Source organism: Furipterus horrens, unplaced genomic scaffold (genome assembly GCF_987537825.1).
Source record: "Furipterus horrens unplaced genomic scaffold, mFurHor1.1.pri manual_scaffold_13, whole genome shotgun sequence".
Taxonomy (NCBI): domain Eukaryota; kingdom Metazoa; phylum Chordata; class Mammalia; order Chiroptera; family Furipteridae; genus Furipterus; species Furipterus horrens.
The window spans coordinates 43,416,988-43,434,954 of NW_028327183.1; the positions used below are offsets into that span (position 1 = coordinate 43,416,988).

The window sequence follows — 17,967 nt, forward strand, 5'->3', positions numbered from 1 at the left end:
GAAACAAACACAGGGAGGCTGCCTAAATGATGAGACAAAGAAACATGTTCCAAATGAAAGAACAGAACAAAACTCCCGAAAAAAAAACTAAACAAAGTGGATACAAGCAATCTACAAGATGCAGAGTTCAAAACACTGGTTATGAGGATACTCAATGAATTTAGGGGAAGAGCAGAGGAACTTAGTGAGAACATAAACAAAGAGATCGGAAACTGAAAAACAGAAAAAAGAAACAGAGATGAAGAATACACTACAGGGAATCAACAATGGAGTAGATGAAGCAGAGGATCAAATCAGAGTATTGAAAGATATGGAAGCAGAAAGCACTCAATCAGAACACCAAAAAGAAAAAAGAATTTAAAAAGATAAGGATAGTATAAGGTGCATCTGGGACAACTTCAAGTATACTAACATTCATATTATGGGGGTGTCAGAAGGAGAGGAGAGAGAGGAGGAAATTGAAAACCTATATGAAAGCCCTGACTGCTGTGGCTCAGTGAATTGAGAGTCAGCCTGTGAACCAAGTGTCACTGGTTCGATTCCCAGTCAGGGCACATGCCTGGGTTGCACGTCAGGTCCCCAGTTGGGGGCGTGAGAGGCAACCACACAGTAATGTTTCTCTCCCTCTCTTTCTCCTTTCCCTTCTCTCTAAAAATAAACAAACAAATATTTTTTTTTAAAGAGAGAGAAAAAAAGAAAGAAAGAAAACCTATATGAAAAAATAATGATGGAAAAACTTCCCTAACCTAGTAAAGGAAATAGACATACCAGTCCAGGAAGCACCAAGAGTAGCAAAGAAGGTGAACCCAAAGAGGCCCATACCAAGACACACAATTAAAATGGCAAAGATTAAAGACAAAGAGAGACTCTCAAAAGCAGCAAAAGAAAAGCAGTTAGTTATCTACAAGGGAGCTCCCATAAGACAGCTGATTTTTCAACAGAAAATTTGCAGGCCAGAAGGGATTGGCAAGAAATATTCAAAGTGATGAAAAGCAAGGACCGCTGTGGCTGATGGGGCTCACTTGGTTGGAGCATCGTCCCACGAGCCAAAAGGTTGCGGGTTCAATTGCTGGTTGGGGCACATGCATAGGCTGCAGGTTTGGTCCCCATACAAGAGGTTCCTGGTTGGGGCACTTACAAGAGGCAACCAATTGATGTTTCTCTCTCAGGTCAATGTTTCTCTCTCTCTCTCTCTTCCTCCCTTCTGCTCTCTCTAAAATCAATGGGGCCCTGGCTGGTGTGGCTCAGAGGATTGAATGCTGTCCTGTGAACCAAAGGGTCACTGGTTGGATTCCCAGTCAGGGCACATGCCTGGGTTGTGGGCCAGGACCCCAGCTGGGGGCGCCAGAGAGGCAACCGCACATTGATGTCTCTCTCCCTCTCTTTTTCCCTCCCTTCCCCTCCCTCTAAAAATAAATAAATAAAATATTTAAAAATTAAAATAAAATAAATGGGCATGTCCTCGAGTGAGGATTCAAAGAAGAGAGAGGGAAAAACAAGGACCTACAACCAAGATTACTCTACCCGGTAAAACTACCACTTAGAATTAAAGGATAAAGAGCTTCCCAGACAAGAAAAAGCTACCAAACCAGTATTACAAGAAATGTTAAAGAAGAACATTTAATAAGAAAGGTTTAAGAAAAAACATGCAAACTGCTCATGTTGGCTCGCTTCAGCACTTCGGTGTTGGGGACCTTATCCTGCCAGGCGACATGCAGGACGCGTCGCAGGCACCTCATGTGGAAGCTGTTGAGTTTCCTTTCATGCCTTGCGTAGGTGGTCCACGTCTCGCTGCCATAGAGGAGAGTGCTGAGTACGCAGGCTTGGTAGATGCGCAGTCTGGTTTTCTCAGTGAGGCTGAAATTGTTCCACACTCGCCGGTTCAGTTTGGCCATAACTGTGGCTGCCCTGGCGATTCTCCGGTTGACCTCCAAGTCGACTGACAGAGAGCTCGAGATGGTGGACCCGAGGTAAGTGAAGTCGTTGACAACCTCCAGGGTGTATCCGTCGATGGTGATGCATGGGGGAGTCCCCGTGCCTTGAGCCATAACGTTCGTCTTCGTCAGGCTGATGGCTAGTCCGAACTCCTTGCATGCGTGGGAAAGGCAAGTGACTAGCTGCTGGAGTCCCTCTTCAGAGTGTGATGTCAAGGCTGCGTCGTCGGCGAAGAGCATCTCACAGATGAGCACCTCTTTGACTTTGGTCTTGGCTCGTAGACGGGCCAGGTTGTAGAGCTTGCCATCGGATCTGGTGTGAATGAAGACACCCTCGCTGCAGTCCTTAAAGGCGTATTGGAGGAGCATGGAGAAGAAGATTCCGAACAGCGTAGGCGCGAGGACGCAGCCCTGCTTTACTCCGCTGCTGACTGGGAAGGCCTCAGAGGTTGCGCCGTTGTAGGACACCGTGCTGTGCATGTTGTCGTGAAAGGACATGACCACAGCAAGCAGATGTGGTGGACAGCCAATCTTCCGTAGCAAGCTGAAGAGTCCGCTTCGACTGACCAGATCAAACGCCTTCGTGAGGTCGATAAAGGCGAGGTAGAGTGGTTTATGCTGCTCGTGACACTGCTCCTGCAGCTGGCGTAGGGAGAAGATCATGTCCACTGATGATCGGCCAGCTCTGAAGCCACACTGGGACTCTGGGTAGACGCGGGAAGCAAGGGTCTGCAGGCGGGCAAGAGCGACCCGGGTGAATACTTTGCCGACGACGCTGAGGAGAGAGATGCCCCGGTAGTTATTGCAGTCGCTGCGGTCTCCTTTGTTTTTGTACATGGTGATAATGTTGGCGTCTCTCATATCCTGGGGGATGTAACCCTCCTTCCAGCAGAGACAGAGTAGATGGTGGAGCGGCTGTAGCAGGACTGGTTTCCCGCTCTTTAGGATTTCTGGAGGGATTCCGTCGCTTCCTGGTGCTTTCCCGCAAGCGAGGCGGTCGATGGCTTTGCCGAGCTCTGCCGCAGTAGGTGGGGTGTCTAGCTCCTCCATGACTGGTAGGTCTGGGATGGCGTTAAGAGCAGTGTCTGTTACGGTGTTCCTCGTCGCGTACAGCTCGAGGTAGTGCTCAGTCCACCGCCGCATTTGCTGTTCCTGGTCAGTGATGACCTCACCTGTCTTGGACTTAAGGGGGGCGATCTTGGAGGGGATTGGGCCTGTTGCCTTCTTGATACCCTCATACATTCCTCGTGCGTTGCCTATATCGGCGGCTTCCTGGATGCTTCTGCACAGGTTTAGCCAATAGGTGTTGGCACAGTGGCGGGCGGTCTTCTGGACTTTGTTCCTGGCAGCCCGTAGAGCTTGAAGTGTACTGGGAGTGGGCGTGACCTTGTAAGCCAGTAGGGCCTTCCTCTTAGCCTCGATCACGGGTTCCATTTCTTCCCAGTGAGCCTCGTACCAGTCAGCGTTCTTCCGCTCTTTCTTCCCGTAAGCAATAATGGCGGAGTTGTATATGGCGTCGCGGAGACGTGGCCAATTGGATTCGATAATGTCATCTGCCGCCATTCCCTCGCCGAGTGCATCTTCCATCCTGTTGATGAATTGCTGGGTCTTAACTGGGTTGCTGGCACAACTGGTGTTGATGCGTGGGCGACCCTTCATCTTGGAGTGGTGCAACCTCTTCGGCATTATGCGCACCTTGCTTACCACGAGGGCATGGTCCGTGTCGCAGTCTGCACTGTGGTAGCTGCGGGTGAGGAGGGTGCTGCCAATATCCGTTCTTGTGATGACGAGGTCAAGCTGGTGCCAGTGGCGGGAGCGGGGGTGCCTCCATGACACCTGGTGGATCTCTTTGCACTTGAAGAATGTGTTTGTCACGCACAGGCCGTGGTGACACAAAAGCTCAAGCAGTCGCTGACCATTCTCATTGATCTTTCCTCTCCCAAAGTTTCCGAGGCAGGTGGGCCAGGCCATGTGGTCGGCTCCTACTCTTGCGTTGAAGTCTCCAAGGAGATAAAGAGCGTTACTTCTGGGGATCTTGGATAACGCTTCGTCCAGTGCATGGTAGAACTGTTCTTTCTCTTCAGTGGTGGCGCAGAGGGTTGGGGCATACGCGCTAAGAATGCTGACTGGGCCGAAAGTTGTTGACAATCGGAGGGTAAGTAATCTCTCTGTGCCTCCTGTGGGTGGCTCTATGGAGTTAACAAGCGTGTTCTTCACAGCGAACCCAACACCGTGCTGTCTTGGTTGGTCCGGAGACTGGCGTCGGCCATGTCAAAAGAATGGATGCAGGCCGTATTCCCAAAGACCTCCTCTACGGCGAGCTAGCAGAAGGCAAGAGGATGACAGGGCGCCCAAAACTGCGGTTCAAAGACATCTGCAAAAAGGACATGACACAATGCTCCATCAATCTCAACACATGGGAAGTTCAAGCAGACGACCGCCTAGCCTGGAGGCTCGCGGTCAGACAAGGTACGTCACGCGCAGAGGCTGCGCGCAACGAGGAGGCGGCCCAGAAAAGATCGAGGCGGAAGCAGCGTCAGCAGCAGCAACAACGGCCATCTGCCTTCACCTGTAACAAGTGCGGCAGGGATTGTCACTCCTGAGTCGGACTGCACAGCCATTCTCGGCGGTGCAGATAGACTCTCAAGAAGCTACGCCATCGTCTCTCGAGACGGACGGCTGCCGATGATGATGATGATGAAGAAAAAACATAAGAATAATAAATTGGCAATAAATACATATCTATCAACAATTACTTTAAATGCACCCAGCTCCAATAATGACCAATACAGGCCTTTGTTCCATCTATAAATCCATAACCTCCTCCATTTAATTTCTCCACCCCGACTGGATTATTTTAAAGCAAGCCTGCCTTCATCACACCATTTTATCCCCATCATCCAGTTTCTTCCCCGACATTTTATTATGAAAATGTTTAAATATTCCAAAAGGTGAAATAACCTGTACAGAACACCCATATATGCCCCCTCCCCTCAATTCTTCCATTAACATTTCTCTCCACTGGCTCTACTGCCTATTTGTCCAGCTGGTTCGATTCCATTCAGGACACACACCTGGGTTGCAGGCCAGGTCCCTAGTTGGAAGTGTTTGAGAGGAAACCAATAGATATTTCTCTCCCTCTCTTTCTCTCTCCCTCCCCCACCCCTCTGAAAATAAATAAATAAAATCTTTAAAGAAAAGAGTCAGGATATGAATGTGGGGGTCTGGGTGACCCCATGGTTACTCCCAGGGAGAGGGAAGTGGGACCCCTCTCGAGAACTGGGATCCCTCCCATCTGTTGTAAGTTCTAGACTAGAATGAATAACTCCATTGTGGTTCCAAAGGGAAGGGACATATGGGTTTAGAACTAGAATCTGGACAGGAGGAGCTCACTGAGACCCCCTGGGGGTACCTGCTGAGCCAGCACTGCCCTCCCCACCCCCTTAGTGAGGCCCAGTGGTTGGGTCCTTTGTGAGGCAGGCTTGTGGAGACAGGAACTTGAGGGCCAGTGGTCAGAATAGGTGGAGAGCCCCTGGGAGCAGGGCCCCCACACGCCATGGCCAGCGTGGTGGTGAAGACAATCTGGCAGTCCAAAGAGATCCATGAGGCGGGGGACCCCCCTGCAGGGGTCGAGAGCCGCTCCCAGACAGTCCCTGAGGCCCCTGGGGGAGTGACCAGCCCAGCCAAGGGGATCGCGAAGAAAAAAAAGGCTGTGTCTTTCCACGGGTGAGTTTGTCCCATCCTATTATGGACGGTCCTAGTGCCTAGTACTGCCGTGGGTGCTGCAGGAACGGGGAGAGGGGGGAAAGAGGAGGGGGCAGAGGAGAGGCAGGCAAGAGGGTGGTGGCAAAGGAGAAATAAAGAGAGCGAGAGTAGGAGGTAGAGTGGAAGAAGGGAGTGGGGACCAAGGGAGGGAGGTTAAAGTCAGTGGGGAAGGAAAAAGTTGGGGGTGGGGAGCGGGGAGAGAAGAAGAAAGGAGCCCTAGCCGGGCTGCTCAGTTGGTTAGAGTAGCATTCTGATAGGCCAAGGCTGCGTTGTGGGTTTGATCCCCATCAAGGCGCAAACAAGAACCCCTCAATGAACGTGTAAGTAAGCGGAACAACAAATTCATGATTCTCTCTGTCGCTCTCAAATCCATAAATACATTCTTAAAAGAAGAGGAAAAGAGACAGAGTAGGCGATGAGGTTGGAGTCAGAGAGGAGGGAAGCCACACACCCCTGAGGCTACATCTTGACCCCCCGACTGTCTCTCCTCCCCAGGGTGGAGCCTCGGATGTCCCACGAGCCCATGCACTGGTGCCTGAACCTCAAACGGTCCTCGGCCTGCACCAATGTGTCCCTGCTCAACCTGGCCGCCATGGAGCCCACTGACTCCTCCACGGCAGACTCGATCACAGACAACAGTGACTTGCTGGCACTGCCCGAGCTCCCCGCCGCCCCCACCCCGCCCTGGGCGGCAGATGACCCAGATATTGCAGAACTGCTGGTGAGGGGCCCCCAGCTGGGAAAGGCGGTCCTCGCAGGGTGGTGGGCAAATACTGAGGATGGAGGGCTGTCTTCTTGGTTCTGGTCACCCTTCAAAGCCGGGAGGAAGCGTCTCCTCCTCCCCTAACAGCCAGCCACGTATCTGGTCCACCTTTTGTGAATGCTGCTGCTGCCTGGGAGTCAGTCTTAGTTCATCTAGTCACTTCCCGATGTCCTGGGTAAGGCCAGGGTCACAGACTGGAGTCCAGCTAGGTCCCCACCCTGGAAAAGCTCCCAGTCTGATGGGGGTGACAGACACAGACTGGGGGTGATAACATTCCATAATGGAGGTAATACTGGGGATCCCCAAAATGGGATCCTCAAACAAGGCTGTGGGTATCAGGGAAAGCTTCCTGGAGGAGACAGTGTTAGAACTGGGCTTTGGCAGATGAGTAGGAGTTCTCTGAGGGGCTCACCTAAGAATCTAGGGCCAAACTAGGAGGTGAGCAAGATCTAGGAGAATTTAGAGAACTTCCCCCTGGAGCACAGAGTACTACAGCTTGGTCCCTTTAACTCTCCCTCCAACTCCCACCCCCCTGTCGGGCTTCCCCTGGGCCAGGCCCAGAACTGGGCTAATGCAGACACTGAGAATTACACCAACAATTAACCATGCTCATAACAATGCTAACAGGATTGACGAGCATTTACTGAGCACTTTCTATGTTCCAGGAGCCTCACTTTCCTCTTCTGTAAATGGAGATGCATGTGTTTGTTCTTACAACAAATCTCTCTTTTCATTTTTTGGGTTTTTTTTTTTTACAGGTTTTATTCATTTATTTTTAGACAGAGGGGAAGGGAGGGAGAAAGAGAGGGAGAGAAACAGTGTCATTGCCTCTTGAGTGTCTCCTAACCGGGGACCCAGCCTGCAACCCAGGCGTGTGCCCTGACTGGGAATCAAACCGGCAACCTTTTGGTTCACAGGCCTGCATTCAATCCACTGAGCCACACCAGCCAGGGCTGTTTGTTATTTTTGTTTTCATCTTTAAATGGGTAATGACACCACTTCCCACTTCCCTTACAGGACTTCTAAGAGAGGAAAATGAGGTCCCCGCTGTAGGGATGTGGCACAGTGCCCAGCACGTACTAGTTGCTCAGTAAATGGGAGTGAAGCCAATACCCTAAGTTGCTCCTCTCTCTCCCTTGCCCATGAACCTTTCGTGGCTCCCCATTACCCTCCGAGAACACCTACATTTCTCAGCCTGTGTGGCCTGTGCCCTGACCCCTCTCCAGCCTCATCTCTCACACACCACGCTCCAGCTGCTGGGACCATTTTGCCGTTACCCGCATTCCCTGGGATCTTTCCAAATCCTGGCCCTTTGCTAGCTGGAACACCCTGCCCTATCTTCTGCCTGGGGGACACCTTCCTTTGGGATCCAGCTTGTGTTTGGCCTTCTGTGGAAAGCCGTCCTTGACCGTGGCCGGCTGGCCCAAGGCCTCCCTTTCCAGGGCTCTCATAGTGACCTCACTGTCCTCATCAATGCAGGGTGCCCCGCCCCCTAGCCATGACCCATGACCCCTGAGCCTGGCTCCTCTGCTTACCAGCTACGGAAACTTGAGCATGCTCTTTAACCTTTGAGGGCCTCCCTGTGTTCAGCTGTGACATGGGGGTAGGTAATAATAACAGTAATAACAGCCAACACTTATTCCTGGCTGACTGCTGGCTACAGTGCTCAACAGTTTACGTGAATGAACTGCACTTCGTCGGTATGACAACAGCGTGAAGTGGGTATGGTTATATCCAGGAGTCTGCCTGGGCTAGTGCTACACCTCTGCTTCTAGACCAGTGCCTGGTACATTGGAGGTGTTTAAGAAACATTTGTTGAGCCCTGACTGGTGTGGCTCAGTGGGTTGGGCGTCATCCCACAAAGCGAAAGGTCACCGGTTCAATTCCCGGTCAGTGCACATGCCTGGGTTGCAGGCCAGGTCCCTGGGTCAGGGCATGTACAAAAGACCACTGATCCAGCTGGGGGCGTGCGAGAGGCAACCACACATTAACGTTTCTCTCCCTCTCTTTCTCTCTCCCTCCTCCTCTCTCTGAAAGTAAAATAAATAAAATCCTTTTTAAAAAATCACAAACAGGTCTACTAAGGTGGAGTGCACTCTGCACGTTGACAGAACTTGTAAGAAACAAGTAGAAGCCTTGGGGGACCGACACTAAAGCAGAAGTCCTTTCTTTCCCTGGAAGACTCTTCTGGGACTGGGCGGGAGACCTTTGAAGGGTAGAGGCTGGAGACAGGGAGGCTGGATGAGGGTCCAGGGGACGAGGACCAGATGGAGGGAAGGGAACAGGGCAGGCTGAATCCTGGGAGGAATGGCCCGGGAGACATCCCCTCCCCTGGCCAGGCTGTTCTCCCTCCCTCCCTCTCTGTATGCGCGTGGCTCAGGCTGCACGTGCAGAGGTTCACCTCCCACCAGAGCTATTTCTGAGCCACGCTGCCCAGGGGAGTGTGCTGCCTTGGGAAGAGGCCTGGGCAGCTTGGATCAAGGCCTGAGGCAGCCGCCAGCTTGCTGTGGGGCTGCAGCAGCGCATCAGCCTCCTACGGGGCTTCAGGTTCCCTCTCTGTGAAATGGAAGAAGTAATAAGAGCCGGGACCTCAGGGCACGTGCAGGAGCCATGAGAAGGCAGGGACAGTAAGACTTACTGACGTCCAGCACCTGAGCTACGTCAGGAGAGAAGGCAGAGAGTAGGGGGCAGAAACCCAGAGAGGGGCACAGAGACCCAGAGAGACGGGGCAGAGGTCCAGCAAGGGGGCACAGAGATTCAGAAAGGAAAGGGGCAGACACCAGAGAGGGCAGTGGGACAGACGGCTAGAGTGAAAGCCTAGAGAAACGGGGCACGGGGACACTCGTTGAGTGACAAGTTCAGATTGCACAGACAGTGGGAGAATAAGCAATGACATCTTTTATTGTTTTAGAGAGAGAGAGATACTGATTTGTTGTTCCATTTGTCTGTGCATTCATTGGCTGATGCTTGTGTGTGCCCTGACTGGGGATTGAACCCACAACCTCAGAGTTATTGGGATGACACTAACCAACTAACCTACCCAGCCAGCGCCAAGCTATGACATATTGATGAGGCCGAAGGATGTAACTGAAAAGGTGGCACTGCTCTTTGGGAAGGTCTATGAATCAAGGCACCGGTGGACATGTCATTTGACCCCTGCTTGGGAAGTGTCCTGCTGTGTGCAGTCTTCCCTGAGGTCCTTTCCTGGTAGCTCCCATCCTGTTGTCCTTATTTTTAACGATGCCGATACTAATCCCTGCGCTTGGCTTACTGATCATATCTGTTGACCCTTCCTCACTGCCACCTGATCCATTTTATAAGAAAGGAAACTGAAGCAGCCTTGAAGTATGGAACTGGATTGCTAAGTCACAAGGTGCATGGGTAGCCAAGGAGGACTTTGTCCCCAGGTCTCTGGCTCCCCCTGTCATGCCATTCACTTCTCGGCCAAGGATGACAGGCTCTGCCTTCACCATACGCCTCATCTGTGCTCAGTGAAGCTAAATCTTACCGCCAGGGACCCCAGCTATCGTTTTTCAAAGAAATATTGACCCAAGGGCCTTTCTGGGTCAGCCTCTGTCCCTCTCAACAGCAGCCCTGTGAAGGTAGCTTGCAATCCCATCTCCACTTTGCAGGTAGGGAAACAGGCACAGAGAGGTGAAGTCCCCTCACTGAGGCCGACAGCGAGTAAGTGAGAGAACTGAGTTTCCCAGAACAGCTCCCTGTGGGGAAATCTGAGATCTTCAGGGTCTTCAGTTTTAAAAGATTACTTTGTGTATTAGTTAGCTATTGCTGCAAACCAAATTATCCCAACATTTAGAACAACAAACCTGTAGTAGCTTAGCTGGCTGGTGCTGGCTTAGGGTTTCTCATGAGGCTGCAGTCAAGATTTCTGCAGGGGCCCAGGCTGGTGTGGCTCAGTAGGTTGAGCATCGACCTGTGAACCAAAGGGTCGCTGGTTTGATTCCCAGTCAGGGCACGTGCCTGGGTTGTGGGCCAGGTCCCCAGCTGGGGGCGCCAAAGAGGCAACCACACGTTAATGTTTTTCTCCCTCTCCTTCTCCCTTGCTTCCCCATCTCTCTAAAAATAAGCAGACAAAATCTTTTTAAAAATTAAAAAAAAAAAAAAAAAGATTTCTGAAGGGGCTGCAGTCATCTGAAGGCTTGACTGGGGCTGGACGTCTTGCTTCCAAGATGGCTCACTCACCTGGCTCTTGGTTCGTGGCCTCAGTTCCCTACCACATGGGCCTCTCCATAAGTGGGTGCTGAAGACATGGCAGCTCTTATTTTGCAGAGTAAGAGAGAGCAAACCGGAGGCCATGGTTTCTTTTAGAAACAAAGTCACATATCATCTATTCTGCCTTATTCTATTTACTAGGTATGAGTCACTAAGTCCAGCCCACACTCAAGTAAGGGGAATAAGGCTCACACTTTAAAGGAACATCAAAGAATGTATGGGAATATTTTAAACCACCACAGTTTGTTTGTTTTTTTTTTGTAGATGCCCTTCATCAGGATGAGGAAGTCCCATTCTATTTCTAGTTAGAGTGTTTGTATCATGAATGCTGGGTTTTGTCAAATGTCTTTCGATTGACATGATCATGTTTTTTCCCCTTTATTCTACTAATGTTACATATTGCATTGGTTAATTTCTCTATGTCAAACCAACCTTGCATTCCTGGGATAAACCCTACTTGATCATGCTGTGTAATCCTTTTTATATGCTGCTGGAATTGATTTTAGTCAAGATTTCAGTCAAGATTTTGTGACTGTTTTCAGAAGGGATATTGGTCTGTAGTTTTATTTTCTTGCCGATGTCTTTGGTTTGGGTATTAGGGTAGTGCTAGCCACACTGAATCAATTAGGAACTGTTCTTTTTTTTTTTTTTTTCTTTTTTTGAAGTTGAGATGGATTGGTAGCAATTCTTTTTTAATGATTCGTATAACTCATCAGTGAAACCATCTGGTACTGGGCTTTCCTTTGTGGGAAGTTTGATTATTAACTCAATCTCTTTACTTGTTATGGATCCATTCAGCTGTCCTAGTTCTTCTTGAGTCTGTTTCAGTTGTTCGCATTTTCCTAGGAATTTTCCCATTTCATCTAGGTTATCAAATTTAATGGCATGCAGTTGGTCACCATTTTCCCTTATAATCCTTTTCCTTTCCTTAGATCAGTAGTAAGTCCCCCTTTCCTTTCTAATTTTAGTAACGTGTGTCTTCTCTTTTTCACAATCAACAGATATTTGTGAAGGCTGGTTGATTTACAGTGCTGTTCAAATTTTCTATCTCCTTGCTGATCTTCTGTCTAGTTGTTCTGTCATTAAAAGTGAGGTATCGAAGCCAACAATGAATGCTGAATTGTCCATTTCTCCCTTCAGTTCTGTGAGTTTTTGTTGCGTGTGTTTTTAAGTCCTTTTAGGTACATATATATTTATAATTGTTGTATCTTCTGAATGACTTGACTGTGCATTTGAAGAGTAAGTCTGCTATACTTGTTGAGGTGTTTTTGTTTTGTTTTGTTTTTAAGATTTTATTTATTTTTAGAGAGAGGGGAAGGGAGAGAGAAAGAGAGGGAGAAAAACATCGATGTGAGAGAAACATCCATCGGTTGTCTCTTACAAGCCCTCAACTGGGGACCAAACCCGCCACCCAGGCATGTGCCCTGGCTGGGACTCAAACCGATGAACTTCCGCTTTGCAGGACTGTGCTCAACCAGCTGAGCCACATGGATCAGGGCTACTTGTTGAGATCTTATCTGAGAACAAACTATCCTCCTTAAACGGGTAATTTTGGTTTCTTTCACAATTTCTGAACTGATACACAAGAGAACAAGTTTCCTGCATTGTAAGATCGGGACAGCATCACGTTCCTTGCTTGCTTTCTGTGGAGGACATGTGTGATAAGAAATATTGTGTTAGGTGAGAGCATAATGATGGGGTCAAAAACCCCCAAACCACCCCTCCATAGAAAGAATCAAACCGGCAACCTTGCGCTTTGCATGACAACGCCCGATCCACTGAGCCTCAGGGGTCAGGGCGACCGCAAAGGCTTTTATCTCAGTGTTTGGTTGAGACCATCTTCCTTCCTCCACATGTCTGAGTGCTCCCCATAAACCCCACTTCCTCCTGGTCCTACTTATCTTTCTTCCCAACCACCAAGCAGAAACAAGTCCACCCCTGGTTTGTCGGAGCATGAATACCAAGGATCAAAGAGGCGCAGCCCTGGCCCCAAGCCACACAGCCACTCCAGGGCAGAGTCGAGGTGTAAACCGAGCACCCTCCCAGCTCTAGACTTGGTCTTGTGGTTGGAGTTTGCGCCCACACACCTATGACCCACCTGTTTCCCATTCTTCCCCAGACGGGGGTCAACAGTGGATTGGTTCGCGCCAAAGACTCCATCACCAGCTTGAAGGAAAAGGCAACCCGGGTTAATCAGCACGTGCAGACTCTGCAGGTGCGAGGACCACCCTCTCCCAACACCTGCTCTCCCTCCAGGCCGCGGCGCCCTCTTAGGCAACCTTCTCCAACTCAGTGCACCCACAGTCCAGTCGGGGAGGTAGAGGCTCAGAAAGGAAGGCGCCCTTCCCAGGCCCAGCCTCTCCTCCACACGGCGTGTCCCCTCGTGGCCCGGGCTAACCCTGCCTCTCCTTCATGCTCCAGAGTGAGTGCTCTGTGCTGAGCGAAAATCTAGAGAGAAGGCGGCAAGAGGCAGAAGAACTGGAAGGATACTGCACTCAACTCAAGGTGAGCCGCTGGTGGGAAGGGAGTGGACTTAGGGAGAGGGTTGGAGGGAAACTGGGGAGGAATGGAGTGGGGGGATGTGAGAGGGGGGAGCAGAAAAGTAGCACAGGAGAGGCTGAAGAAGAAAGCCAAGGAACCAGGCCCCTATGGAGCAGACTATGGCGGAGAAGGCAGACTCTGGGGGCAGGGGTCGGGGGTAGGGGGAGTGGGTGTGCCTTGTAGCAGGGTTGGCGCCTGTAAGGACACAGAGGGTAGGGACTAGGAGGTGGAACTGGAATGGCAAGGCAGGACCCCTGCCCTTGTGTCCTGACCCAGGAGAACTGCCGGAAGGTGACCCTGTCGGTGGAAGATGCGGAAATAAAAACCAACGTCCTGAAGCAGAACTCTGCCCTGCTGGAGGTAAGAGGGAGCAGGGTCCCACGTCTGCAAAGAGGATCGGATGCATGAAGTACTCGAGTAGACTTCAGGTGGAACTTTCCTGCCCTGCCACCACCCCATCCCTTCACATTCATGGTCATACTCCTCCATGCACAGTAATATTCACGTCCCGAAGAGGGGTTTGTGTCGGATTTCCAGTGGGAATATCTGTGGTGCCCAAATGCCCACATATTTCCCAACAAAATGTTGGAAGAGCTTCAGTTGTTCTTCGAAAACAGGGGGCGGGGGGGTGGGTACTGGAATCTGACACCTTGGAGGATGGCAGTGATGGTGGATGGCTGGATGGGGACAGCGAGGCAGGCATTAGGAGGTTAAAGTAGTTGAACCTGAAATGGGAAAAAGTCCCCAGTAACAGCAAGAGAGAGTCCATTGAGACTCCGAGGTGGACTTGTCAATACCTTATTCCCCACATCCATTTACTTTCCAATCTCGGGGACCTACTGGGTGCATCTGGGGGTGGCGGTGGTTGTGGGAGGCCAGGGGGTAGACTCAGAACCCTGCCCGCCTTCCCCACCCAGGAGAAGCTGCGCTACCTTCAGCAGCAGCTGCAGGAGGAGACGCCTCGGAGGCAGGAAGCCCAGCTGCACGAGCTGGAGCAGAAGCTGGAGGCCGGTCTCTCCCGGCAGGGCCTGAGCCTCGCTGCCGAGCCGCTGGGCTGCTCTGGCCCGCCTGGGAGCCCTGATGACCCCCCACGACAGCGTAGCCTGGCCCCAGGCGGCTGGGGACTGGGGCCCCGGGCAGGGGAAGGCCTCATCATGAGCGACCAAGAGTTGCAGAAAGTGACTGCCAGCCTTGAGGAGCTGAGGTGAGTGGGGTCCGGGGCAGGGTTGGAGCCTGGAAGACCTTAGGGGGCAGCCCCTAGGGCGTGGAGCCTTGAAGAACCCAGGATAGGGTGTTCTGGGGGTGGTGACCTAGAAAGGCAGGAGGCGGAAGAACTTCGTTTCGAGTACAACTGAGGTGGACGCGGGCTAAGTCCTTGGAGGCTCCAAGTTCAAGGGGGCAGGGATGGGGTGAGCTGTGCCTTGAGGAGGCGGTGAGCGTCTGGAGGAGCTGAAAGGCACGAGTGGCCAGGATTCCTGTTAAGAGGACAGTGGCAGGGTTCTCGAGGACATGGGAGGATTCCGAGAAATGGACAGGATGGGAGAATTTGGGGACGGGGTGGGTCTGGAGCCATAGCCGTGGTCCTGGCGGAGGGGGGTAGGTGGGGGCGAATCCAAACTTAGCCCTGACCGGTTCCTTACCTCCGCCCTTCCAGGAGGGAGGTGTCCTCCTTGACCGTCCGGTGGCATCAGGAGGAGGGGGCGGTGCAGGAGGCCCTGCGGCTGCTTGGGGGCCTGGGTGGCAGGCTCGACGGCTTCCTGGGCCAGTGGGAGCGGGCGCAGCGCGAGCAGGCGCAGACCGCGCGGGGCCTGCAGGAACTGCGGGGCCGGACCGAGGAGCTGTGCACGATGTAAGGACCGACGCTCCAGATGTGAGCAGGCAGGGCCTTAAGGGAAAGGGTAGACCAATCCGCTGGGATCAAGGGTGGGCCCCGACCATATACTGGCACGAGAAAGCTCCAATTAGAGAGTAAGAAGGGGGCTTTCCATACCTAATAAGGACTGAGGGGCGGAGCCAATTAGAGAAGGTTTTCCACACCTTAAAAGGACAAAGGGAGGAGCCAAGTAGGAACAGGGAAAGCCAATTAGAGATTAAAGAACGAGGAGGAGGGGCCAATCAGAGCAGAGAGGGTCAGGGCCTGGTGGGTTATCGCAGACTCGTGGGCTTCCACACGGCCTGGTTAGGAGAGGCGATCTCACGGCACTGGTTATTCTCACGCTTCAGGGTGGAGCGGTCGGCAGTGTCTGTGGCTTCACTGAGGAACGATCTGGAGGGGCTGGGCCCAATGAAACCGATTCTGGAGGAGCTGGGGCGGCAATTTCAGAGCTCTCGAAGAGGGTCTGACCTTGCCATGAATTTGGATCGAGCCCCCCAAGGCTCCTGCACCCGCTGTGCCAGGTAAGGGGCCCCGACCTGGCTCCGGGTGCATTCAGTGAAGACATAGTATTGAAGAAGATGGGGCATTGGCGAGAGTGGGAGGGAGGGAGTTTCATTGTGGGAGACAGGGCATCCCCATGAATGCATTGTAGGATCAGCAAGTTTGGTGCATTATGGGATCCACATGTCTTCCCTCCCCACAAGGTAGAGTCAGTGTCTGTGAAACACAAGAAAGTCTTGATATAGTTCAAGCATCCTGAATTTCTAGTGCATGGTGGGAAGGTTGGGATGTGGCTCTTGGTGGGAAGTTGGGTTTCTCATTGCATTGTGGGAAAGGTGAGACCTTGGTGTATGGGGGAGCCAAGGGATACCATGCTCGGTTCATATTAGGAAGGGAAGGACTTCCAATACAACGTGGGATTGGGTTTAACTAGTCCATTGTGGGAAATAGGAGTTTTTGATGAACTGAGGCCCATCAGGTGCATTCTGGGAGCGAGAATCCCCAAGCACTGTGGGAATTCTCACACTGTGAAAACTGAAAGACATCTCATGCACTGTAGACTGGCCCCAGTGCATGGTGGTAAGGTTGCATGGGTGCAGAGTGGAAAAGGGACCTGGGCAGAGGCTGGGCAGACAGGCATCCTGGGAATGGAGTTCCTACAAGGCCTCTTGCACCTAGTGACTACTCCTCCCCCAGCCAGGGGCAGCAGTTGTCCACAGAGTCCCTGCAGCAGCTGCTGGAGCGTGCCCTGACCCCGCTCATGGACGAAGTGAAGCAGAGGGGCCTGGCTCCTGCTTGCCCCAGCTGCCAGAGGCTACACAAGAAGATTCTGGTATCAGGGACCATGGGCCGCCATGCCCCACTTTTCTGTCAGGGCAGGGGGAGGGGAGCCCCAGGCATAAAGTACTGCTGGTGTGTGGCAGGAGGGAAAGATGTGAGTTGTGGGCAGCTGATGTTGGGAGGACACTGAGCTTTAATGCATGGGGTGGGGGGAGGGGCAAGCAGTTTGGAACCTTGAATTTGCAGACAGATTTTGGAAAAGGACATCCATTGTGGACCAGCACAGGTTCCACTGGTCAATCATTTTGGGTACTTGGGTGATGAGCATTGCCCAAAGCATGATGGGACATTGGAGAGAGGGCATTTGTGGGACGCAGGAGATAGACACATCTACAACGTCATGAAATACAAGCCTGATTTTCTGTAGACCTTAAAGAGAGGCCCTGCATTATGTGGGGTCATTGAGGTCAGACCAGGAAGCGAGCCAATGCAAGTCACATAAGCTAGTGCATTTTGGGAAGCGGAACAACAGCGCTTCATGGGGCATTGCACCGCAGACTCAAGTCCAACAGCTAATGAACTTGAGGCCAGTGCACACTGTGAAACAGAGAGATCTTAAGTATTATGGGATAGGGCTTAATGATGGAATAGATGCTGGTCTCTAGGAGATGTGAGGTCTTAGGAATTACTGGGGCCCAGACACATACCCAATGGGGGGAAATACGGTAGACATTGATGTAGTGCTTGCTGGGACATGAAAGGCCAGTGCTTTAGGGGCCAGGCAATGGGACAGACATAGATTCAGCACACAATGAAATTTGGAAGGCCAGTGCATTGGGGGATGCTAAGGTCAGACTAGAGGCATGAGAGGATACCCTGCGGGAGGAATATGGGCCCCAGGGGACCCTGCCCCTTGCCCTCCGCGATCCAGCTCCCCCTCCACCCCCAGCCCAGTCAGGCAAGCCCAGCCGCGCCTACACTCCTCTCCCCAGGAGCTGGAGCGCCAGGCCTTGGCCAAACACGTCAGGGCAGAGGCCCTGAGCTCCACCCTCCGGATGGCCCAAGACGAGGCCTTGCGGGCCAAGAACCTGCTGCTGACGGACAAGATGAAGCCGGAGTGAGGAAGGAGGCTGAGGGCATGGGAGGAGGGTGAGGTCTTGGGGCTCGGGCCTGGGTACCCCTCTCCACCGGCCCCATGGTGTCTGGGGCCACCAGCACCAACTCCCCACTCTCTGTCATTACAGGGAGAAGGTGACCTCTCTGGACTATCTGCACTTGAAGATGTGCTCCCTCCACGATCAACTCAGCAACCTGCCACTTGAAGGGTCCACAGGGGCAATGGGGGGAGGAGGGAGTGAAGGGGGAACTCCCCCAAAACGTGGGGGGCCCAACCCCTGAGCAATAAATGGCTCCTCATGCTGGCATGAATTCTGTCTCCTTTTGGGCACCCAAAGAGGGCTCGGGAAGCGGCTGCACACCGTGCGCCCCTTTGTGTGCTCACTGGGACTCAGTCCTCAGCTAACAGGCCGTCTTGATTCCAGAGAGAGGCTGACAATGGTCCAGTTCTTTGAAAG

At 52.2% G+C, this 17,967-nt stretch overlaps 1 protein-coding gene across 1 annotated transcript; it reads left to right on the forward strand.

Annotated features, from left to right (window-relative positions):
• Positions 1-5,490: 5,490 nt before the first annotated feature.
• On the forward strand, positions 5,491-17,803 carry TSKS (testis specific serine kinase substrate). The gene is made up of 11 exons (XM_090260139.1): positions 5,491-5,660; positions 6,195-6,420; positions 12,815-12,910; positions 13,117-13,200; positions 13,513-13,596; positions 14,154-14,440; positions 14,891-15,085; positions 15,460-15,633; positions 16,310-16,445; positions 17,386-17,510; positions 17,638-17,803. Exons 1-11 carry the CDS (start codon positions 5,491-5,493, stop codon positions 17,789-17,791), a joined length of 1,731 nt encoding a protein of 576 aa, XP_090116265.1. The 3' UTR covers positions 17,792-17,803.
• Positions 17,804-17,967: the final 164 nt, after the last annotated feature.

Coding starts and splice junctions, on each gene's coding strand:
- TSKS (XM_090260139.1), top strand. CDS start 5,491: ATGGCCAGCGTGGTGGTGAAGACAATCTGGCAGTCCAAAGAGATCCAT. Junction 12,911..13,116: donor AGCACGTGCAGACTCTGCAG/GTGCGAGGACCA, acceptor TTCATGCTCCAG/AGTGAGTGCTCTGTGCTGAG. Junction 13,201..13,512: donor GATACTGCACTCAACTCAAG/GTGAGCCGCTGG, acceptor GTCCTGACCCAG/GAGAACTGCCGGAAGGTGAC.